The sequence below is a fragment of the Lichenostomus cassidix genome, chromosome Z (assembly GCF_008360975.1).
Source record: "Lichenostomus cassidix isolate B80296 chromosome Z, HeHo_3.0, whole genome shotgun sequence".
NCBI classification, from domain to species: Eukaryota; Metazoa; Chordata; class Aves; order Passeriformes; family Meliphagidae; genus Lichenostomus; species Lichenostomus cassidix.
Genome location: NC_139511.1, coordinates 43,994,238 through 44,020,395, shown reverse-complemented (window position 1 = coordinate 44,020,395; position 26,158 = coordinate 43,994,238). Strand labels below are relative to the sequence as shown.

Sequence of the window (26,158 nt, the reverse complement as noted above, 5' to 3'; positions counted from 1 at the left end):
TCCCTGCTCCAGTCCTGTGGTGTATCAGCCTTTCTTGCCTGCCTGTCCACAGCTGCAGTGCATCTAAATATAGTCAATGGAGACCATTTTTTTTTGATAGTGAGCATCAACTTAGCAGCAGAAACAATAATTTTCTGCTTTGAACATCTCCTTTCACCCTTAGGCATCTACCTCAGGGGAAAAAAAATTAAAAAGTATATGTTCAGATGTGGGAAAAAAATACATGTTGACCATAATTAAAGTGCCTTGCCAGCAATATAGGCAGTTTTCAATAATACTTGTTACAAATCAGTTGAGGGATTCCTATTGACTCAAGTGGCATCAGTCAACTTTCCAGAGGAGCAAATCTCCCCTGTCCCTCACTCCCTTTTTTTTGAAGCAGCAGGTTCTGTTTAGATACCACATAGCAGCATGTGCAGAGGCCAACTGCAAGAGAATGTTCGTATGAAAGACCTGTGGTGTTCTCATAGTTTCCATATGTGGTGGGGTTTTTTGAGTTTTTTACAAGCAATGTCTTGTAACTTTGTTCACTCCATTCTTTTCCTGGAGAACATACAGACTAAGAAAAGTGGACCAGGGTACTACATAATGGCAAATGCCATGCAATGTAAATTGAGTTCAAGACATGCCTGAATCCTTCTTCAGCTTCAGACAGATCTTTGTTGATCTGAGTCCATCAACAATTGTGGGTAACGGCCTTGGCGAGAGTGTGGCTGATCTCATGTCAAGAACTTTAAATAAACAATTAGTGGACACTTTAAAGATGTATTTGGCAGGCAAAAGTAGGATACCTCTTCTAATGAAGATCTTGGTTAGGTGCTGCTTATGTCTGTCAAAGTCTGGCAATGCCAACAGTTTGCTTTAGACTGGTCTCTGTTGCTAAATCTTAGTGGACATAGTTTTACCATTTCTGAGGGTGACTTATAAAACCTATCTATGAAACAATCCTGTAGTTACATTACCAGAAAGACTTTAGGCTGCTGCTCTTTTGAGTGGGCATGTGACAATGCGGATGAGAATCACCTGGACAGCAGCAATGAACTTTTCTTCTCTCCCGCAAATTGCAGACAAACTTTGGTTCAGTCCTGAGCATCCAATAACCTTCTTGTGTACATAGACACTCCTGGTTGTGACGCAGATACTGGCAGTTAAACACTCCCAAGGGTTCCCAATTACTCAGCACCTTCATACCCAAAGAAACTGATGCCCATGGGTCCAGGCTCACAAGCAAGACGCTAAGAGTGTGTTTGCTTTAACATTTACCCACGAAACCAGAAGCTGATTGAGCAACAGTTATAATGTGCAGATTAAGATCAGTAACCAACACAAAAATTAAAATAAGACTCAAAAAGAGCCCAGATATAGCAAAGATTGAAGAACTTCATATAAGCAGCAAAAATCTGTGAGGTAGCACTGCACATTTCTGCTTTGTCGCTTGTGCATGTTTTTGGGTCTGGTATGAAGATTTATGCTATTTTTCAATTACAATTTCTAAGCTCATGGAAAAATACACAAAAATAACAGTGGTATAATAAAAAAATGTTTGTCCATTTCTTCTCAAAAAGCTTCCAAATAGGAAAGCAGAAAAGCCTGAACTAGGAGTATTCCCCTTTTTGTACTCGCCACAAAGTTGCAAGTCATGGTCTTTGCATTCTCTCCTTCCTGCCACTTTTAGCTTGGTGTTCGTGGGCACTGTACTGTGTATCTTGAGCATGGCATTGCAGCCCTGGCTGTGGCACTGGAAGAGTCAGGAAGATGCCATTCTCTTTCCTGAATGATTTGCATCAGTGCCACCATACAGCTGGCATGGACGGAGTGAGGGTCAAAGTCATGAGCAATTGCTGCAGGCTTCATCAGTGGCGTACTTTTCAGGGGGCTGAAGAGTGGCTGGAAAAATAGGGCATTTTCTTATCAGAAAAGGGAGGCATGACTGAGGCATGACTTAATTGTCTCTGGATTATACAGGAAACTTTTCTGATTTGGAGCTTTAGGCATGGAACGTGAGGTCCTTAATATAGTCTTCAAATCATGGCATATCAGTCTTCAAATGACATCATTCAGTGAAAGCACAGCAGGAAAAATTGTTTGAATTTCCTAAATTTTCATGCTTAACAATTTGTTTTGGAAGGAAGGACACACACACAACAAAGGGCCTCTCACAGGAAAATTAGTACATTTAATAAACAAATGGTCTTTGTCTAAATAAGTAGGGGAAAATAGTAGGGAAAAAAACAAACAAACAAGGTAGTAGGGAAAAATAACAAACCATTTTACAATTTTCACACTACTGGTTCTAATGGGATAAAGCTTAGGCTGTAGAAACTAGAATATTTTTACCTAAGTAGATGGAGAGCTGTTTAGCTTCACCGTGGGACAAAATCTATATTATATATATTATATTATATATAATCCAGTTTAAATCTTTACACTGTTATCCCACCAGTCTTTTGACCAATATCATGTTACTTGTTGCTACTGGTTTATGGAATCCTAATGGTCTAAGAAGAAAACTATCTATCTCCCAGGACATGAACTGAATGAGAAACCCCATATATACATCTAATTCACACTTATGAAAAAATATTCTTCTTTTCTAGAGTTGAAAGATCTTGACCCAAGATAAAGGTTTCTGGTTTCAGGAAGAATTTTGGGAAGATTGGATCTTACTGTCTTTTTTCAATGAAAATGTAATCATGAAGGCATTTAAGAAATCAAAGATTGAATGTCTGTCAAAAATCAATAACATTAAATGAAAACAGAGGTCTTCTGCCCTTCTGCTATCATGCTAAATCTTACATCACTGGAGAGGCAGTTCAGATCACCTACATAATTACTAGGGTTCCTTAAACATGATGATGAAAACTAAATGTAAAATTTAAATTGAGCTGACTACCTGATTGTATCTCCTTTTGTTCTTGTTCTCCTCATTTTTCAGTGTAAGCTAAGCTCAAATGTGTGCAAACAAACATGCTAAACCTAAACTAGTATACACAGAGCTCCATAGGTTGTGCCATGCCGTCAGGCTACAAGGTTTAAGGTTTGTTTTTAAGATATTACTAATTACGACTCTTAGACACAGAAAAGAAAACATAAGACCAGGGTCTGTAGCATAGCTCATTTTTATTGTTTAAACAGTTTTTGCATAGGAAATATATCCGCTTCCAGTAATTGACTGCAGTATGAGCAGCTGCTAGCAGTATAGGCTGGATATAACAGTAACAATCACATTAAGTCAAGCTTGATTTACACCAGTTTAAAACTTGTGGCAGTTGAGTTCATTTGTAACCTAAAAAAAAAAAGTACCAAAAAGAACATTATTATCCTCCAACCAGGCACAATAAAAACCTTTGTTAACACTCAGGCTAAAATCGGGTCTGATGCCAGAGGGCCCTAATTCCAAAATTAAGTAGCTGTACTGTAATGCATCCTACTAGTGAAGGTTCATTACACAAAGACTCTGCACACACCTTCTTTTTAATTAAAATGTAACCTTCAGGATTTATGGCCTAGAGTATGGGGAAAAATGCCAAAAGTTTTAAAATGGATCAACCCTGGTATGTAGCTAGCAAGCAATAACTGACTACTTGTCACCTACAGTTGTACTAAATGTATCTAAAGAAACACACAGCCCTACAAAAGTTTTTCTCAGAGAAATATCATTGAGATGGGGTGCCTCTTCCCAGATTACTAGAAGTTCTATATGATATAAGCACAAATTAACAGCTTGATGAAGACATAATCTAATGCAGCTCTTGAGAAGCCTATGCCTGGGATTGAGGAACCCCTCACATTCTACAATGTTGTAGAGATTATTTTTGAAGAAAATGTTATCTGAAACATATTTACAACTGAACTCAACAGAGACTGTGAAATTGAACAGGCACTGCTCATTTGTTTGAGTTTTTTGGTAAACATTTTGCTGGTTTTTGTTTCTTTCTCATTTTGCATCAACTTCTATCAGTCCATGCAACTTCAATGCCCTCAATGAAGAATGCATAATAAGCCATACTTCTTAAAAAACTTCCTTCTGCATATAGAGATACATTTGCCACATCAGTCCCTGTAGCACAGTTTTCAAAACCATTCTGTCAAAAATACAGTAATACAAAGACAGGCTTTAGTGTCACTAGCTCACACTGCTCTCCATTTATTTAGGCCACCTTTTGTTTTACTGTTACGATATCATGCAATGAAAGTATCAAAGGCTTATTCTAGGATATCATGATGCTAGTGGCACTGAAGCCCTTTTCACAAATTCAACATACATCTGAATTGCAACACACAGATATTTCTAAAGAGTACTAACTAGTGAACCCTTTTATCATAAAAAAAAACCAAACAACTACTTACAACCATTGAAGAAAAAATTGCAACAAAAAAAATGTAAAAATTGACCGTCTCCAACTTGTCCCCTTTACTATTGACAACGTGACCAACAGAGCTGTGGCATGGAAACAGTACAAAGAGTTGTCATGGCAATAAGTTTGGCTGATGCAAAGATCATTGTGCAGGGTTAAAGGGCAAAATCAGTGGTCCATGTTATCCTCCAACTGCAGTGCTCCACCACACCCACACAATTCTGAGGAATTAATAAAACTGGGGAACTAGCAGAAAGTGCAAATAAGAAGGAGGCAGTTTTCAGCTCCTTCAGCATGGAGTAGAACATTCAGCTTTGAGTCTTTCCTGTTTAACTTGATTAGCTGGCATGTGATTTTACTCTTTCTTTTTTTTTTTTCTTAATTTTTCTACAGAAACCAAATTTAAAAAATCCAGGAGCATACAGCTGGTTAATGTCAACAAAAGACATTGACAGGATCATGTAAACCATTGAGGATGTCATGCTTGGGGCCTTTACTGCCAGCAACATTAGAGTTTTTTCTTTAAAAGTGAAAACTGTACACTGAATATGGGATAACTTTCTGCAGCCTTCATAATCTCACACAGTACATTTAATTTAGGTTTAGGTACAGAACACACTCTGGTGTCACAGATGTCTTTGTGCAATCATTAAGTCCTTATGAAGCTACAAGTTGCAAATCCAAAATTCTGCTCCCTGAGGACACAGCTGTGTGAGACTTAAGTACTGTTTTAGCTCTCTGCCTATCCTGAATTGCTCTGTGAACCTAATCTTAAATACCATCATGTAACAACCACAAAAACTTTTGCTAAAGGCCATATATACTAATAAAAAAGACAGTGGTGCTTCCAACATTTTGAAATGCTCTGAAAACCAACTTTTCCAATACTAAATACAACAAAATAACCTTCATAAAATATAACTTTTCTCCATTTACATTTTTAAAGGATTAGTAACCTATGCTTTTCAAGCACAGGAATCTGCGAAGTAACTCCTAACATGGACAGATTTTTTTTTAATACATAAATTAAGAAACTGGAGAGTTTTAACCCAAGTCCAGTTTCTAAACAAAGAATATTCTTGTTTAAAAATGGAAATGCATTTCCATTATAATTGTTAAAAAGTTAGCTTTACAAACAAGGGTATTTTAATTAAAAAAAAATTCTTAACAAAACTATACAGTGTAAAAATTACTGTCTACAAGGTAGGCGTTTTATTCAGAAGATCATCCTTTCTTCTTGCTACTTGCAGCTTCACAAACTCATTCACATATTTCAATGGAGCTGCCCACCTAAACATCACCCCACAACTATATTGCTATAATTAATATTCTTGCCATGTCTTTATGTACAGTCTCCTTCACTGCCTTTTTTTTCCTTAGTCAAGCCTCAAGCGTTCATGTCACTCCAGGGGAAACACACTTCAGTGGCACAGCCATGAGGCCAGGGCTGCAAAGCAACTTAATAAAGGCAGAACAGTGCACATAGAACGGGGTGGCTCAATTTGTCAGAATACACTTCCTGGTGAAGGAGGAGGCCAGAGACTGGATTTGAGTTCTCAATCTCATCTTAATCATTTGACTGCTGAGCTTAAAAAAAAAAAAAACGACCAACAAAGCCAACCTAAAACCAAACATACAGTAAATGAAAAGTTCATTATCTTCCAAGCAGGCTTTTCTATTAGAGAGGCAGTTGACAAATACCCACAGTAGCTGAATGACCCAATTTAAGGAAGGTGTTTACTTTTCTAAAAAAATTGCATCTTAAAGCTCAGCTTTCTTTCATACAGGACACCAGAGATTTTTAAAAAAAGAAAAAAATCTCTGTTAAGGGCATCTTCAAAGGGCAAACATAATTTTGGGTATTTCAAGCTGAAGCCTGAACTTGTTCCAGTTTTGTCCCAATGTGTTATTAAAAGCTTTCAGGGAGCACCTTGTTAATGGTACTAATCAAGGATGTGCCCCCAGCACACCTCTGCTCCCAAACTGTATCAGTGACATGTGTAAAGGACAACCCATACTTTGTTTTCCCAGGCCAGAGCCTGAGGTGCACTGTGGCTGCATCCAGCACATTTTGCCATGCACTTACCAAACAAATTTACTTACTCTGGGACTCCAAAAAAAATTCCACATTTCTTTTTGCATGTGTGTCTAATTTTCTTTTTTTTTTTTTGGGGGGGTTTTTTCAGTTTAGCTAAATCTCAAAGATTTATTTCCTTACAACTCCCCTCTGTGTAGCCATTCAAGCCCCGCCTACACACTGTCTCCTCCTGGAGACATGGGATTTGCCACCATGACAGCACTTAAGTGCAGCTGGAACCAGAAGGGACTGATGGTGGTGCTGATGGCCAGTGCTCACTGGAGCTGCACCTCTGGGACTGCTCCAGGGTAGTAAAACCTCCAAAACGCAGACACACTGCAAAGGGATGAATTTTCCCTGCCACATGGCCATACTCTCCACTGCTTTCAACCTAACAGAAGAATATATTTCAAAGAAAAATTCACCCTGTGTTGAGCCATCCATTGCAAAGATCCCTTGTGTGTAAGAGGTCACAAGCAACAGGCCCACTACTGGTCTGCAAAATGGGATTTTACTGGAAACACACTTTTATTTCCATCATAGTCTAATTCCTTGCAGGAACAACCTCCTTCTCCACTACACCCCAGAGCTCTCCATCTGATCTGCTGTATGAGAAGTCTGCAAACCTCTGACATAGCCCAAGCAGGCTGAAAATTGGAATTCAAACACCAAATTAACAAACTTGGCAGGGGAAGAGGGGAGGGAAATTAAAAAAAAAAATTATGTAAAGGAAAAAAGTCAAGCAGGCTGGGGGAGGGGGGCAAACTCTCTGCATGAGCAACTCCAGAGTCAACTGGAGTGAGTGGAATTATGCCAGCAAAGATTTTGGCCCTGTACTTGTATTTTCTAGACAAAGCAAGTGTCTCTGTCATTCTGAGCTAAAAACATTTTCTAACATGAACACTTCAGGATGCACTATCTGTGCCAGAATGGAAAAGGCTTCATCTCACTGTGGGTCTTGACCTCTTTTTCTGTCTGTCTCTCTTTCTCAAGAAAACCTTGAAGTAAAACAATTTCCTCAAGTCAAGTCTGCCTCCAACAGAATTCATTATTTATTTTTTAAATCCAGAAATGATTTCAGCTTGCACCCCAGGTGGGAAGTTAAAAAGAGGAAACCGATTTAAAAGTTTGTCACAGTAGGCAGAACAGTTGCTTTGCAGCCCTTGCCTGGCTAAGGGTGCACTGCTTCACAGCTACACTGTAAAGTGTTAAAAATCCTCCCCACCCACCCCAGAATATATATATATGTATGTATAAAAAAAAATCCCCTGTCCACCTCTCAGTACAGAAAAGGACCTCATCACACTGCAAAAATAGCAGTACCCACTTTGGTCAATTAAAACAAACAAAAAAAGCATACATTATTCTTTTTTTTTTTTTTTTAAATCTGTGTACTTACCTATAATAACCAATACAGCTAAAAGCACTACCTACATAGGCAAAACTTGGTATTGCATAATTTGTATAAATTTGTATCCCCTCCCCCCAATATTAATTGGAAGATGAAAAACATGAAAGGTTAATAGAAAAAACACCAAAATACTGAAAATATTGCTGGTCGATTACAATTCTTAAGCGGCAACTATACACAGCCATGATATGCTTTATAAATGTGAGATAAAGGTATAACTGTCTAAAAAATCCATGATGTCACACATTTTTCGCATCTGGAGTACAAAATATTTTGTCATAAAAATGGTAAAGATTTAAAATTATAATAAATGCAGCAAAACAAGTGTAGTGATGTCAATTTTTTTGTAGTTTTTTTTCTTTTTTAGTTTTTTTCCGTTTTTTAGATTTCAAGGCAAGGCACGTAATGTGGACATTATATCTTCGTGCAAATTAGGATTACTGGAAAGAGTATTTTAATTTTTTTAAGAGACATAGAGGCAAAATGTCTGCCCATGCACGTTATATTTCTGTCAATATGTGAAAATTGTTGAACAAGGCTAACTTCTGAAAGCACCATGCAAGTTTACAGCACCCTGTAATTAGACTTACATTAAGAGTGCATTATTTAAATACAACATATCCCCATCCTGGTATTACCAGTTTGTAAACGGTAAGCTTTGCCCTTGTGACATGGATTTGCCTATGTCTTTGTCTCTATGATGTAGATTTTACAGAAACATGTAAACCCTATGGGTTCTTGATGCAACAAGTAACTTTAAATAAATAAATCCTACCCCTCTGTGGAGGCAGCAGCTAAACCAACATAAGTGCTGTGTTTCCATTGATTTCTTTTTCTCAAGGACGTGATTTGTCTTGACTTAATGCCTTTTAATGCCCTCAAAAACTGAGGGGAAAAATAAGTTTGTTCAAAGTAACTTTTATTTATATTTTTAATCCCCTCAATTTAGAGTCCAAGGGCTGAAGGACTTATAGTGATGACCTCTTAGATATGATTTTTAAATTGCACTTGCCTCTGTAAGTGTTTCTTTAGTGGGGAAAATGTCACGTTTTTCCTTTTCTTTTTTTTACTGTTGCATGAGAAGATAACACTTTTACCTGCGTAGAGGCATTTCTTCCATAGAGCCTGTGTGTTCATACTGATCAAACTGCATAACACACTAGAAAAAGGCTGAATTAAGGGCCAAAGTTTAATAAATCCACACTGATAACTAAAGGCTACAGAGCTTATTTTCAAAACATTTAGAAATCAGACTGCTGAGAAATTGGCTGGCTCACGGCCCTTGTCCTCCTGCAGCTCTGCTGCTGCTGCCTAGCCTTTGTTTTGTGAGATAACCAGGAATAGTGATCTCATGCGTAAACAACAAGAATACTAAACCAATAGAACTAGCTTATCATGCAAATATTAAGGCATCTAGAAAGTCAGTTAAAATGTATTGTTGGAGACAGAACATCTATTTCCCAGTGGACTTCATATAACAAAGGCTACTTAGCAGGAGCTGCATTCTACCCATCAGTGAAATATCATCGACCCTTTGTATATCATTTCAGTTTCAACCATAAGGGAATTAGTGATTGTAAGAGCTGCAATTGCTGGTCTATTTTTTTCTTCTTTCTTCAGTTTCTTTTCTCATACTGTCTTCTTTTTTTTTTTTCTTTCCTTTTTTTTTTTAATTTTGCTTTTAATTTTGTTTCCCTCAGTTGCTTGTTTCTGCTTGAAGGAAAGGCTCTCCAATTATGTTCAAACCATAATTTGGGACATTTGTCGGCAGGATCGGTGTCCTATTTGATACTTGGAAAGGAACCAAGCTAGCCCAGGTACCAGGACTGTTGAAAAGGGGAAAGAGACAAGGAGAGAGAGAAAGAGAGAGAGAAAAAACAAACCATAAATTAAACATGTATACAATAAATATGAATCAAGGTTCATCCAACATTAATTAATAATAGCCCCACTTAGGACAAAAACGGAAACAAAATTTGTGAATGTTACTTAAGATTCTACTTCCCGGTTTTCTCTGTGAAAGTACAAGTTATTTGAAAGAAAAATAATTGTATTGAACTCAATAGCAAGTTGTTACTCCTGAGTTACACTAAGTGGCCTGCTTGTTTATGAAAACGTCCCCAAATGTCAGACGCAAATATATAGAGCAAACACAACTAAAGCATACAAATGATACTATAGAGCATGATGGACATCATTTAACAGCTAGTGATATATACCACAGCGTACAGGTGCTCTTTTTTCAAGAAAACAGTATAAAGATTCAGTGGCAGCATCCTCTGAGATTCCCTACCCTCTTAAAACACAGCAGTTTATCTTGTCACCAACCCAAGATGGGCCTCTGAGATGCACAGACCCCCAAAAGGACAGAGGACTTTTAATGGTCAAAAAACCTTCTTTCTTTAAAAGTCTTCCCCTAAGAGTGTCAGGGTCTAAGGAGCACCAGCTAACCCAAGACCCACTCATCAAAACTCTTGCAGCCAAGGGTAGCTATGAGTCAAGGGTAGCAGTGAGGACCACTTTTTTTTCAACAAATCTCTGAGAAATACAATTCACTGACTTAGGAACTTAAGTCATAACTTCAAAAGCACTCTGTCAGTAAGGAGCTGAAGTCCCAATGGCATTCACAGATTCACCAGGCTCCAACCAGTAGTACTTGCAAGATGGATACTCAAAGACCTCAGCTGCTGGTATTCAGTACCAAGCATGGACCTTCAGCAGCCCTTTCCCTAAATGTGGCTCTGGCAACCCAGAAATCCAAATCAAACTATCCTAAGCTATATGATTCTATGAATTTGAAGAAAATTTTTGTCCCATTTATTCAGAAGAAAAAAGCATCATTAAGTCAGCAATCATTGCCAAAGAACTAACACCAAAACTGGACACACAGCATGCAAACACATCCTTCTTCTGCATTTCAATGTATCGAGTTTTTCTGCACACTAGGTCTTTTCACAAACATAGGTGCTTACTTGGGAATACATTTTGGGATTAGACTAATGAGCTTCATGATAACACATCTGAAGACTAAACCCTTCCACATGTGTATTGTGAAGGACAGATACTAAAAGTTTTCTTCCCTCTCTGTCTTTTGTCCCATTTCTGCACTGCTCTCTCCCTGGAGAAGCAGATGCACTTGTGTGGCAGCGGGTATAAAGATGAAAATATGCCCTTTATCAGTTTTATATGTGCACAAAATAAGTACATTTCATTTGGCAGATTTTCTGTGGTCATTTTAGTTGCTGAAATATGACCAACTTATTTGGTGAAATAACGGGCATATGTTTCTCAGGCCTTTCATATTAAAAATAATACAAAGAGCTTATGTCATTTACTCCTGTTTGAAATTACTAATCTCACCAACCCTGATAATGTAGTGTTTTAACTCCTAGCAATTAATTTCAGGTGTTTTGTTCTACACACACAAAGAAGTGCAAAGAATTCCTCGTCTAATTGTCTCAATGATGCCCATATTCCCAAGGGAGAAGGACTAATTTTATTTCAAGAGAATAGAGTAAATATTAATAGCTTAATGTTTTCAATGCCTGAAGTAAAAATATTATTCAATAAGGTTGTTGGGTTTTTTTTTCCTTAATTGGAGATATTCTTGAAGGACACCTAAAAATCTGCAGAATTTTAACCTTTTCAGATATTGAAAAAAAAGTGCTTTTTCAAAATGTAAGATTACCTAATATGTTTAATTTTTGTTGTTGTTTTAATTCTTTTGACTATTGCAAAAACAAAGTCTGCTATTGGAGAAAAAAAACCCTTTCGAAATTAAAAATCACAGTTCCCAAAAATCTTGAAGGGCTCACAAAGACTTAAGCCTTGCTACGCATCAAAGGTTTTTTCAAGATGATCTAATGAAAAGATTATGTTTCAAACAGAAAAAAAAAAATCAATACCAGAATTTCATATAAGAGATTTAATTGTTTTAACTTTTTCTTCATCTTCCTTCATAATTTGTTTTAAAATACATTTTTTGTTCCTTCCTTTTTGGATTTCAGTGATGTTAAGAAGTAAATTCTGAAGTAACACACACAAAGTAAATTGCTTCCAAGCAATTGCTTCCAAGCACGGGGATTTGTAAAAATAAGAGCTAGTAATAAAAAAATAAAGCAGATTTGTTTGCTTGAGATCTGTCTGAATATATGTTTTACAATTCACAGTTCTTTGCCATCCTGTTACATGGGATTTACAGTGTTTAGTGACTTCAAACAAAATACAACACTAAGAATATAAATTTTGGTTGAGGTCAACACACTATTTAAAAAATTTCTGTGGCAAAGGCTAAACACACAGGCTCCAGGTTATCTTTCTGAAGATTTACAGTGCATTTCAGTGGTTAGACATATACATTTGTGACTTTCTGCTTTGTTTTAAATTTGCCAACCTTCTAGTGACTGCAGAGGATGCAGGAAACAAGTCATTGCTGACTAAAAGCAAATTACTATTTGTAGTGGTATTTTTATCTGCTACTTCAAATACCAGACAGAGATCTTGATTGCTATGGAAAGTGCTCAATAAAAATAAGTTGCAGGAAGTTCCTAATGTGACTGTTGCTGCCATATGACCTACCAATTAAATATAGGTGTTCGTTTAAACCTTTCAAGCCTCCCACCTTATATTATGACCATGACAGTCTGCAAGAACTAATTAGTACTACTATCAGTAGTACTAATTAATCAGTACTACTTATGAATCCTGAGGGAGTCTTAAAACTCCCATGTTAACACTGCGTATATCCCGCAGGAGTTTCAAAGTCTCTTGTATAGCTCATGCCAAGCCTTTTGCCAGAGATGGTGGTGCAGGCAGCAGAGCACCTGTGGGAACAGGACAGACACACACTGCCTGCCCGCAGGATGGAACAGCCACCACTTCCACACCTCTGGAGATGGCTGAAGTCCTGGTCTAAACACACACACTGGGCAGAGTCTGGCTGCACTAGCAACTGGGAAGAACAGCCCACTCCCTCTGTTTGCTGGTTTTTCCTAAGCAGTTATATTCAAGGCTTGGTGAGTTCTGACTGCAATTTAGAAAATAACCTTATCATACTACAGTCTGATGCATGTAACTCTTATCTTGGGCCACCCCTGATACCACCCCTAGATACTCACGGCAGACAAAGGAAGAAACCTGAATGAAAGCTGCTGAGAGCAGCCCTAGTCACAGGACAGAGCTCTGAGAACAGCTGTGACACAACAAACAACCAAAAACACAACACAGGCTCTGCTAAGATGCATGCATATGGCTGTCTACCCAACATTCCCGTAGCCCCCCCCTCACATTTATGGCAAATTTAGTAGAACTTTCAGCTACCCTATGAGCCACACCCTTCTTTGTAGTTCCCCAGCACTCCAGTGTGGAGCCCAGCCAGAGCAACAGCCCAGAAGCGCAAGGTTCTCCTGCCAGCCTTCTACAGCCTACTCAGAACAGACCTGAGTATTGCAGAGCTTAGCTTCCTTCTGCCATGGAAACTATGCACAGTTTCTCTGCAGAACATCCTAGCAACAATGACAGTAACTGCTGGCTGCAAACTCCACCTGGGAACCCATGTGAGTGGCAACAGCAGGAAATGGGGAAATACCTTTCTTTTCACCATACAACACAGCAGCTTGTGTGAGTCCCAGTTGAAGTTCAGCCCTTGGTTTCACAAAACCAGAGGCAATGCTGTGTCTCTGTCCACTAAGTACCTCAATACAGGGAAGACAGAATTCTTTGTATTGCCTGAGACACAGACAAGGTGGTTGTCCTTGCAGAAGGTAATAGGATGTCTCTCTGCCCACATGGCTTCTCTTTCAGATCAGAAATTGTACGTATGAGTGGAGTAAAGCAGGTCTACCCCACACTCCAGCTAACTACTCCTGAGGAAATCTCTTATCCGTGTCCTGACAGAGGCTATAATATAAATGCTTTTCCCTTGAAACATGAAGTGAGACCTAAAAAAGCTGCTCGAGGCTAAGTCTTGAAGAAAATTGCATGAGAAGTACCATCAGATACTGTTGTGAAATTCAGACCTGTCTTTTTTGCAGGACCTCCTTCCTGAAGCATGACACTTTTAAGTAATTTCACTACTGATAGCAGCTTCCTCTTCCCCATAGTTAGACTACCAGATGTGTTATACAGCCATCAGTTCCCTCTCTCCACAGGAAGTATAATGTATTTATCTGTTCAAATGTAATAAAACAGCAAAGGAAAATTCTGCAAGCATCCTACAGGGTTAACATTCTCCATTACAGTTTCCATTACAGTTTCCAGATGTTAATTCAATCAAGATTTCTGCCATGATTTCCTCTTAAAGATAATAATTGCTGTTTCAAGAACCTCTGATTAAAATATTACTGGAATGGACCACAAGTAGTGCTTACATTATATGTATATACAGTCCACTTTGGAGGTTATAATAACATGAAGAGTATAATAATGTTAAACAATTAACTAAATGCAATAAAAAAATAAATCTAATCTGACCTGAGTAAATCTGGAGGTCTTTGAGATTCTTATTTTCCACCAGTTACTACCTTCTTTCTTTTATAGTTTCAGAAATCTGTAAGAGTATTTTACCATTCAGAAAGTACATCTAAAGCAGTGTTCCTTTTTTGTAGCTGTACTATCATGTACATGAACCCACTAGCTTACAGAAGGTAGAGCAGATCCTGCCAAGGTAGACTTTGGACAGAAAAGATAGAAATACCTTCAATGTTGAGAGAAGAGACAACACTAAATCACCAAGAAAGGCACATCTATCTCTGTAGTAACTGTTCCCCCACACAAGTATAGGGACTTTTACCATTTAAAACTGCTGAGATCATAAGAACTTTGGAAATGAAGTTTTGCTAACCTCAGTGCACTGGCTAAATTCCCACTTGTGCATTTCTGCCAAAAGAATAACCACCTTTCCAAAATCTACTTAATGGGATACTTCTGTTACCATTCTGAACTGATATCCATAGGTAAATAGCTGCCAAATTTTACCTCCAAGAGGAACACATGTTTCAAGAGTGGTATTAAGTGTATCTCAGGTTAATTTAGAGTTACTTAGGTATGTAGGCACATACCACCCATCTAGCAGATGAAGGAGTTAGTGACTTACTAATTTATACCCAGGGGAGGGAAAAGGGAAATCTGCTATAAGAATACTATTTATTCTATTCCCTTCAGACTCTTTTGTGTGACAGTGTAACACCAAAAGGTACATAAAGATCAGGAAGAAGCTACAGAGCCCATTGCTAACATAGAATACCCACAACAGAGGAAGGGCCCAGAGAAATTGTGCATGTCTGTGCTGTGCTTCAGACAATGCATGTATGAGTATTTGGTGCAGGAACAGGGCTGACAGAGGCTTTCAAACGTGTGCTTGCACAGAAGAGGCTATGACCAAGTCAAGCCAAACCATGGAGAAGAAGTGCTTGTCTACCAGAGTCCACTGGGTTGCCTATGAAAAATTGTCTCTTGACTTTACACATCTGCACTACCTTTTTCTTTTCCCAAATATTACTATTTACATTTCAAACCATTAGAAGTTTTACCTTAGCACTTTAAAAAAAAATATAACTACAAGTTTATTTATCAAACTAGCATGACTAAATAATAATGCAGACAATCCTACCTGCACCAAACAAACAAACAAAAAAAACCCCAAAAACAAACAAACAAACAAAGCAGTTCTACTACTTCTAAAGAAACAATTGGAGGTAAGATTCCAAAGAAGTAGAAAGCTGGAGTAACCAAGGGGTTAAAGAGACAGTTTACACTAGGGAATTCTCTATAATATGCTCCTCCTTCCCTAGCAGCTGCCAAAAATCATCTGACAGGAAACATAAGATTAAGTTTGTCCCACCTAAGTGAACAAAGAGAGCTCAGAACAGGCAACTAGTTCACTTCAGAGCAAGAACTTTTCTAATCCTGCTGGAATCTGCAGTGCTGCTCAGAAATTATTACTAAAGTTGTTTTCTTTATTTTAACATCTTGCTTCTAGATCATCTCATTCATTTTGGTCACACTGCAGTTCTTGTTGCTACTCCCAGAAAGGTTAACTTAAAGCTCCAAACATAATCATATGGAAAATGGACATTATTGATTCCTATGGTCCATTGTTCCCCCATTCTAAATCCCTGAAGTTCAAGTTCAATCTGGAATTACATCATGTCTGGTTTCTCCTGGTTACCAGACGGCTTGAGACGTGACCACAGCTACAGAAAAAACAAACAGCCTTCTTCACGCTTCAGCTCCCCTATCGATTCAAACATAAACTTTTTTTCTTTCTCTCAAGTATGCTTCAAGTATGGAGCATGGTTAATTTAGAGATTAAGCTCCAAATTAGATTATCTAATGGCATCTTAATGGATTGCTGACCCATTTCCTGTGGGATGGCAGCATGCAAGTCTGGCTTGAGTACAACTGATTTCTTAGGAAGTGTTCAGAAGATGTTTGCCTAGATGGAGAGGAAACAATGTTCTGCACATCTTTCTGCATTACATAGTTGGGAAAAACTATTAGAATTAGTAATTTAAATTGATAAAAATCAGAAATCATTAGATTTTCTCTCTATGAATATGTTTACAATCAGGATACTTCAGACTTTTTGTTCTGAAATTGTAATGAAATGATACTTCTATTCCAAACCATTGCTGGGAGGAGGAATGAGGGAGGTGCACAGGTCAGAATATATGAGCCACTGCTCTAACAGGTGTTTGTGTTTGCCAAAATGTGCTTCCACAGACATGCTGCTGCTTGTGTAATTTTAGCTATATGTTTGCTCGATACCAAACATGCACACAATATCGTGCTACAAAAGCAATATGCACCCATTCTCAATTCTCCTCCAACTTCTTTCACAAATCAGATTAACCCATTTGATTGCCTTATCAGCATTATTATTATAGACACACAGTGGTGGGGAGTTTGGGGAAATGGTGCTTGGAATGCTGAACAACCCTACAGCTACAGCTGAGAAAGAAATTCAGCACTCTGAGAACAGAGCTCCCCTCAGCATCTCCAGGAACAAGCCAGATGTTGTACTATGCTGTTGTGTCAAGATAACAAAACAAAAGGATGAAATTCTAGCCTAGTCCATTTGCCTGGATACTGTAAAGGTAATATTAAAAGTTAACCCATAAAACTAACACAGAATGATTGTTAAAATAATTAATATACAAAAAATTACATTTGTTAATAGCTGGGTTGAAATGTACACTTTGACAATGAAAAGTTGCTTACAGTCCATGAAAAACTTGCAAATACTCCACATGGTCTAAGAGAGACACACCATGCCAGCTGTTATGAGTATTTATACTGGAAATATCATCAACAGTGAAATGAGTAGCTTAGATTTAAGATCAAACTCATGTTATCAGCCTCCCAGGCACACTCACACAGCCCTTTTGTCACTCTCACTCACTTTTTAAGTGTACTTTTTGCACACACCCTTGGCCTCATGCAGTAACTGAGACTCTATTTTCCTAAATGAGCCTTACAGATTTTTCACAGCTTCCCCCCTCCTTCTGTTGCTAGGAAAACAGAACTGTAGTTATCAAAAAACATATGGATTCAGGGGTTTTTAATGGTTCTGACTATCTTGTTCCCACCAAAAAAGTTACCTAAATGATCACAAAAATACTGGAGAACTTATTTCTATTGATGTGTTTAAATGGTACTCCAAGTTCAGCAGGTAGAATAAAATGTTTACAAATATGTTTACAAATAAATATAAAATGACATATAATGACATAATATGTATCATAAATGCTCTAAATAAGCAATGAAACAACCAAACCAAACTCAGATTGTAAATTGGCTATCAGCAGCTAAGTAAAAATTAGTACTTCAAAATATCTTACCATACAACTGGGATGGTGTTTTATTCCAGTTTCTGGGGTTTTTTTTTTTTTTTTTAGGATGCTCACAGAATGTTTAATATAAGTATATCCATTAAAGATACTAGAATGTTTAATTCAGCTATGCAGAGCATTAATCTATTTTTGTTATCACCACTCCCTGAAAGTCTTCTGGTTTTGTAGCAAAGGCAGTATCAGTGACCTAGAGTTTTGTGGCTTGGTGTTCCTTTTTTCTTTTGTATTATTCATATTCTCCTCTTTTTTGCAAAGTTCAGCCTCTGCATGCAGACATCTACTGTCTTAGACCTGAATCTTTAAATGCCAACAGATACATAATTTTGTAAGGAAACAAAACCAAAAAATATGTATTTTGAAATCTATATATGTTATTTTGAAATCTATGCATTGTACCTTCCATGAGGTATGACAGACAACTATTAATAAGATAAAGAACACAGAAATAACAGAAGGTTTTCATCATTCACTTTTCCCAAGTTTCCAAAGTATGGTTTACCAACAATGCTCAAGGACAAAGCTTGCAACCTGACCATCTCTGCTACCTGATTTCTGTAGAGACAGGGCAGCTAACACCAAGGGACTGACAACTTTTTCACCTCCTTGAAGTCAATACTACTTCTGAAAATTCAGTATACTTAAAATAACCACAAAAACCTGATGAAAAGGTGAGATTGAGCACAATAAAAATGAGTGCTGTAGATCTGTGAAAATCACATAATCAAGCATTTATCAAACGATTCGGGGTTGCAGAAACTTGTCTGGACTGGTACACATTTCTTTGCCAACATGTGACAATTCCCTTTGCAATATATTCTTGTTTTTTAATGTTAGATTTAGTGTTAGAAAGGCTCACTGCTCCTTAGCCTGTGCAGGTACAATTTTTCTTCTTAGGTCCTCAGCTCTGTGAGATTTGAAGAATGTCATATTTTAAAACCCAAAACCTAAAAGCCATTAGCTTAGGCAAAACAGTTTGTTTCCTTGTCCTTCAAGGTTGTGCATGAGCCAAGAGCAAGTGGCATAGCCTAGGCCTCTAACAAAATGCTCATGGCAGAATTTGTGCCCAAGCTCTTCTGGCAGCACTTGTGTATGCTGGAAGGGCTACAGTGGCAGGCAGCATCCTGGGAGTGACCAGCAAAGCAGTTTGGTCTGCAGCAGTGAATGGATCATGAAGCATGCCCTTATTCACCACCAAGGTTTCCTTGGTCATCGCCTGGAAATGTCTTCTCCCACTTTTCCTCTCTATTCACGTTTTATGCCCAGGGTCTTGAACAATCATACTGAAAAACAGAATTCAGCAAACACTAGGACAGTGTTTAAACTGGTATAGCTGGCATTGCTCTGAAGGATGCTTGAGTGAGGACTGTTTAAAACCATGTAAGGATGATCCTAGATAGGTTGCTGTGATGTAATTTTCTAATGCCTGTCAATGCACTGAAAATGCAACACCCTTTGTAGCAGCAGAATAAATCACCCCCTCTGTGCTATACGAGCTCAGTTTGGATTCACTACCAGCAGTACATTGGAAACTCTGGCAATTACTGCATGATGGGGATTTCTAATGTGAATCACAGCACTTGAGGAGATGAGGTGAATCCATTAGCTAATTTTCCATTGTACTATTACTATATAAGGAAAGGAATGGCAAGACCTCACTTAGCCACCACAACTCTTCCAGATTTAAAATGTTATTTCAGAAAAATTTAAAAAAAAAGAAAAAAACCCACAAAAAAAATCAAACTTGAGATTTGTAAACAGCACCAATTTTCAAATTCAGTAATTTCCTTTCCAAGTTGATTCGCAAGAGCCCCAAAACTTCTAGCTGTTCATAGTTCCATCTGTACAATGCATCAAAAGGTATTTTGTACAAAATACATATCAATTACACTTACACACATACTTTAACTATTCAAAAGTACATATATTTTCATGTGCACATAAATTTTCAAAAAGTATTTAAAATTATTTAATGAGTAAGTGTCTAATACTTCATCTGATAGGCTTCCAGCCTACAAGTTTTACATGTACAACCCTCATTGTGTTGAGTATTGCAGATAATCCTGTACATGAAGAAAAGTGAAAACTGATGTATTAAAATTATGTTGATTTGTTTATACACCTATTTAGATAAACACACACCTTATACTGTTATCATAACCCACTGTATACCAAGAGACGTAAAATATAATAAATTAACAATATACCAAAGGTTAATGGGGTTTATTGTTTGGTTTATTTGTGGGGGTTTTTGTCATACAAAAAGAAACTCTTTTTTTGTAAATTGTTCCTAATTATTCTGTTATTTAGTTGGAAAATAAAATGGTATATATCTTACCTTCAGGTATTTGTTAATGACCTTAGTTATATGTTAGTGACCTTAATCTACACCAGCCAATTAGTAAGAAACATCTCCATGAATAATATAATTATTCTCTGCCCAAAAAGAACCACCACCTCAGCCATTTATTATTATACTCCTCTATACCTCTAACAGCACCATTTTCTTTGTGCTAACCACTAGTAAGGTCCCCAAGCTAGACCACAGTAAGGTCCCCAAAATATGACTGCAAATGACATTTTTAAACCCTAATATCAGTATTTCCTTTGATTCACAAACCTTTTGCATATGACAGCATAACATTATTTCAGGTGTTAAATTGAGGGGCTGTCCAAAGTCAGCTTACATGGAAGATAACCTGAATGTGTATAGGAGAAATGTTACACACATATTTTGATCACAATGCTGTCACATATACCTCTGGAGGCCCGCTAAAACAGATACTGTAGTTCTATGGAACTTTTTTTAGAGGTGGTGTAGGGGTGGAAATAATTAAAATGTTACCTTTGCCAAGTAATTCCCAATGTATCCTCACTGGCACTGGGGTATAAATGCCTGCCGTTTTGATTCATGGTCCAGTCACAAATTCTCAGCTGTCAATTGAAACCTAGCAGTCAGATATGGATCGAGCATACTACAGTTTTTAGTATTTAAATGAATACATGCAAACTAGTACTGTACATGGCAAAAGTCTTACTTTCCCAAGAAGTAACTTTAAAAAATAAAACAAAGAAAAATAAATTATTTTGAGAAATAAATGCCTATAGAGTTGTTTAATATAATGCTACTTTAATATGATCCTCTATTAATAAAGCATAAAAGAGTTACTAGTGTGTAGCACATAGCAATTAGCCATTATTAGATTACAAACTGAGCTGAAATAAAAGGAAATGTTAATAATCAATAGTGAGATACTTTAAGAAAGGAAATAATTATGCTGGCTTTTCAAGCAATGCTCTATATAATGTGTATTGAATAAAGGTAAAATATAATCAGTATCTTCTAGCATGCTTTTTGTGAAACATAGAAGACATGCAATTTATAGAAAATTTGCCCAAATTAAACAAACTGTATGTTGTTATCTTGCTATTTAAGAAGAGTAAAGGTATTTTGTAACTGAAGTTTATTAATCTAGTGTTACTGACAGTGGTAACACTTAGTAAGAGGTGATAAAATAATCTAATCTTGTTTAGACTCAGAAAAGTAGCATTTAAAATACTTTACTGCATTTTAATATAATGAGGAATGTACTAAATGCTAACTGAAACCAATTCTTCCCAGATCCTCAAATCATCAGTTCTGCCTTCACAGATTATTCAAGTAACCCTCTGCAGCTCTGTTTATTTAACAGCTGCCCAACGGTGTTAGCAGATTTATTGAAAAGATATACTGCTTATTTTTAAGTTAAATAAAGTGAGCTTATCTGGCTTCTGAAGAAAATATACATTTTATCCTCTGTACAGTTATGTTCATATAAATTGCTGTACTAGTATGTATGATTAAACACTCTTAATTGAAGATAATGTTGCTGAGTTTTATTGCATTCAATGCAATAATTTCTGTATCCATATTCACATTCTTTAGATAGCACAGGCTACAGCAAACAAACTACAATAAACTGTTTTCACAGGAGCATGATTAATTGCAGTCTTTTCCTGAAAAATACAAATGCTGAGGACAAGACAATATTGCAAACCTGACCCTGTCTGGCTGTTAGACTCAGAAGCTTCCTGCTGTTAAGGTCTGAGAAATGGAAATGTTAGTCTTTGATGTTTTCATAGGGATTGTTTCTTGTTTGTTATCTAAAGAACTCCAAGGGACCTTCTAAAGGCCGTTAAAAGCATGACTAAACCACATGAAATTAACCAGAAAAGGAAACATGCAGTCAAAAAGTTTGCAAGAGGTAACTGTGAATAATACATTAAATGTGTTTAAAGAAATGGATGAGTAAACATTTTATATAGTCACTACACAAAACAGGATTCTCCGTCTGATTTTAACAATGAAAACATAATAAAATATGTCAGTCCAGTTACTCAATGTACAGTAGATGTATTTCTGCTATTATCCTTAAGGATGTCCTCATCTTCACTGTAAATGCGTATTTTAAAGCTTCATAACTTAGCTATAAAAACTCACTTGCAGCTGAAACAAAAGACTGAAAGGTTAAATCCTCTCACCCATACCCCTCTTTAGTTCCTTCACAAAACACAAAATCTATGAATAAAAGGCCTTTGGCTGATTCAAGCCACTAAAAATTTACTAAAATCACAAACTTAGTGTTACCAAATAATTATATTCACTTAGGTCTAACTCAGAAATCTGGCAAGCACTTAGCTTGCTATATAGAACCTAATTGCATTTACCATTTGCTGGAAACAGTAAGCGACTGATATATTACATTTTAGTAAATTAGCTTCTGCACTAAATCACTATATTCTTCCCACAGTCTGTACGAAAACCTTCCACACATACAGTTAATGTGTTAAATTTATCATTAAGGAAGCTCCACAAAGCTTTTGAAACCTATTTCACAAATCTTAGTGACATGCTTCTTCTTATATACAGTGGTATGTACCTCAGTCCATACACATCGGTAATAATGCAACATATGCATTTTATACCTAAGCTGTAGGCATGTAAATGCACATGTGGATGAAGGTTCATGCTACGTGAGACTCATAATTAGTGCAAACTGTAGTGCTATTCACTGCACCAACTGTGCCATGCTTGCAGTACTGACAACACTTTGGAGAAGTGCAGGTTTGCATGACAACTGGTTCTGTGATGAGCCCAGGGCTGTATTAGTCATACTGAAATACACCTTCCCAGTGTTAACAACACACTCCTCACTAGGCTCACACAGCTGTCCCATTGCCTTTAAAAACTAACCTGCCTGGAACTTTTTTTTCTGTTTTTCTCCCTCACATAAATTTTCCTCTCCCAAGTCACTCCTACTGAAAGATCTGCACGTTTAAGATTTAGAAATATCACTTCCAAAGTCTGCATCTGCATTCCGTGCAAGTGTCAAGTGCTTTGTGGGTGAAAACACTGTAGAAGTTTAATAGAACTCTGTAAGCCTGAGCAAAATTTGATGGAAGAAGTCTGTTCACAGCAGCAGTGGGAGGCTGCCCTCGGAGGATGTCCAGAGAGCCCAGCAGGGAAAGCCTGGGTGCACAGACCTGACATGAGTACTAAGGTGTGGAAGGATGTAAGGCACTTCATTACAGTGTTTCAAGTGCTATGTGTTGTCTGGAGTCAGACTGAGAGCTTTCTGTCAAGTTATTGTCCTCAGAGTAACTTAGGTGATCTCTAAAATCATGCCATGGTGTTAGCTGCAGATGAGGAGCCACAGTTACTCTCACCCACTCTAAGCCATCTAAAAGAGTTTCTTTGCAGGGTATGTGACAAGGAGAGTATGTACTCAAAGGCTACATAAGAAAATTTGCATTCCTCAGTAGAGGAACATATTAAATATTTCTCAGGATACATTTAATAAATGCTGAGAAATATTACTAATTTTCTCAAGTGTATGTTATGAATGCAACATAAATAACCTGATTTGGCATATGACATGGTAAAAAGTCTTTCCTAGAAGCCTGTTGAACAGACTTGACCTTCAGTCCACAGCTCTGTCTTTTTTTTTAGCAAGGCAAGCCACAGGAACCTCACTTCCTTAACATGTTCCATCATCAAAATATTATCAATGATTTTCTTATTTAACTCTCATCTAACCACAAAAGAACAGAGAATGGGTCTGTATTCTGAACTGGAAAAGGATGCCCAGCCTTGCAGCAGACGAGGAATCCTCACAGGCAGCCCAACCCTTTCCTGATGCTAGGCACTGCCTCGCACCTGGCATACATCCCCACTGCTGCACTCACGAAGCAGCAGAGCACAAGGCTCTCTGGTATGGTTTCTCCTGGGAGGCAATGCAACTCCCTCATTCACCTCAGACACTTCACAGGAAGGGGGGACAGGCTGGGAAGGGTGACCTGGGGAGAAGCAGAGCAGTAGACCAAGTGCTTCTGTTCTATAAAATACCAGGAAAATGATTTTGTTTTGCACTTCCCAGAGCTGTGAGACATACTGATGTGAAGTTCTACCCAAGTGCTAGATTTTACCATAGCTGTCTTCACAGTTTAAGCAGCACCTTTGCAAGCACAACCATCCTGCAGAGTTTTAAGTATGCAAATCACACATACATTAAAAACCCACAGCCAACAGCTCAATCTTTAATTATAGTATGAATAATTTTTAGGGGTTAGTATTTAAGCAGATTTTGTAGTCTGGTATCTAAAGAATGGCTGTCTAAGACTAACATTGATTTCAAGCTTCTGTAACAGCTAGTGAAAGTAGAAATGTGTTTTGGAAAGTGTAATAGGAGACTGGTACAGCTTCTGTTAGTTGAGAAAAGTCCATAAAACCTAGCATTTGCATATTGTCATTGTTCTGACTGAAACTTCCTTTAAATGTGTTTCCTTTCCAGCAAGCATATGTGAAAGGTGACCTCTTAGCCATTTACATACCTCCCTAGCAATCATGTGACCCAGTTTTACGTCAAACTGTCAATTATGATAAGGGACACAATAAGAACAGCCTAAGTGTTGATAACCTGTTTCCTGACTTTACTGACAAGTTCTCTTTAGGAGTCAGCATGTGTTCTTCTTTCAGCCTGCTGCTGAAAGCAAAAGCAACATCCACCCAAAACATTCTACAAACAAATACTCTGTGTTCAGTGGACATTTAAGTCCACAATTTCCATGATGAACAGTATGAAGAGAACTTCATTTTGAGCTATGCAACTCAGCAACTAAAGGATGCACCTGGTAAGAACAGCTTTTTACTGAAGAATCAGGGAAGGCATTTGTAGGAAGCAAAAAGCTACCTACAGTTTTCCGATTTTGCATTTTAGAGACCTTATAACTATGTACATTGAAAATGCCTCACTCATAATTGTAAAATCCATGTGAAAATCATGACTACAACATGCCATACCCAGAAAGTGCAAGCTTTAGTGAAAACTGTGCCACTGAGTTTATCAGTGCAAAGACTGGAAGAGTTCATAAAATCCTCAGCAATTGGGCCAGCATTAGTTAGCACCATTTACTGTGACGGGAAAGTTCTAAACATTATTGCCTTCACAGACCTTAATAGCTATCCCATTTATGTATTTTCTAATTAAAAATAGAATTATCCATACAAGGCCCCAAAGTGCATTAAAATTAAATGGCCAAGAACAAAATCCTTTCCATCATTTCATTCATTCCAACAGAAATCTTATTTCTTGTGAAACCATTGCAATAAATGCAAGTGTCTATGTATTCATCCATCCATCCATCCTGCTATACTCTTTACACAGGCAAAGTGTCTGACTACCATTTCTGGCAACTTTCTAGCACTATTGCCAGAAACAGCATAACCTGACCCTAAGTGTTTGTCATTTCAATAACATAATATATCCATGAAGTTGAGAACAGTGACACAAAGAGGCTAAAAAATTGCCATCACATCACCATGATAATTCTGATCGTTAATACTTTGTCACTGAACTAATGATCTTGCCATTAAGGTAATTAGCCAAAAGAATACAGACACTGGAATCTGGCAAGGAATTGTGTCCACTTATAGAAGGTTGAATTTGACTGACTTTGCTCAGTTTGTTGGTTTGTTGCTCTTTCATCTAGTCTAGGCTTAGAAAACACAAATCTTCAATAAATGAAAATTAAGGGCGGGGGGCAGAAAGTGCTCCCATGTAATTGCAAAGATTATCCAATCTTTCTTTTATTTAATTTATTTATGATATTTCTCAGCACAGATAAAGAACAGTGAGCACTAGATCTGGCTTCATAAAATACTGCCACCAACCACCAATAATAAAATTCAGAAAAACTGTCAAACTGTCTCACTCAAGTCTTATCACTTCCCTTGACCCATCCCATGGTATCCTCCTCGCATGATCAATGCTTAACAAGTTTCAGAAGCTAATGCTGAATCAAAAAAGTAAAACGAGTGGTCACTCATATTTTGTAATAGACAGAGGAGGTCTTACATGAATTTTTCACAAGAAAAGGACAAGAGGCACATGACTCTCCAGATGTCATTGACGCAAGATGTATGTTT

General features: G+C 37.4%; 1 protein-coding gene across 7 annotated transcripts in view; it reads right to left on the bottom strand.

Annotated features, from left to right (window-relative positions):
• Positions 1–3,103: 3,103 nt before the first annotated feature.
• Positions 3,104–26,158, bottom strand: part of NFIB (nuclear factor I B) — a 172,311-nt gene continuing 149,256 nt past the window's right edge. For 4 of the 7 annotated variants that reach the window (XM_085042436.1, XM_085042437.1, XM_085042442.1 and 1 more), the window contains 2 exons: positions 20,540–20,628; positions 3,104–9,672 (listed from right to left, as the gene is read on the bottom strand). In XM_085042436.1, coding sequence (XP_084898562.1) covers positions 9,543–9,672; positions 20,540–20,628 — 219 coding nt within the window. In that variant the 3' untranslated portion in view covers positions 3,104–9,542. The remainder of the gene's footprint in view (positions 9,673–20,539; positions 20,629–26,158) is intronic. The other 3 variants (XM_085042439.1, XM_085042441.1, XR_014846794.1) reach the window with 2 other exon arrangements.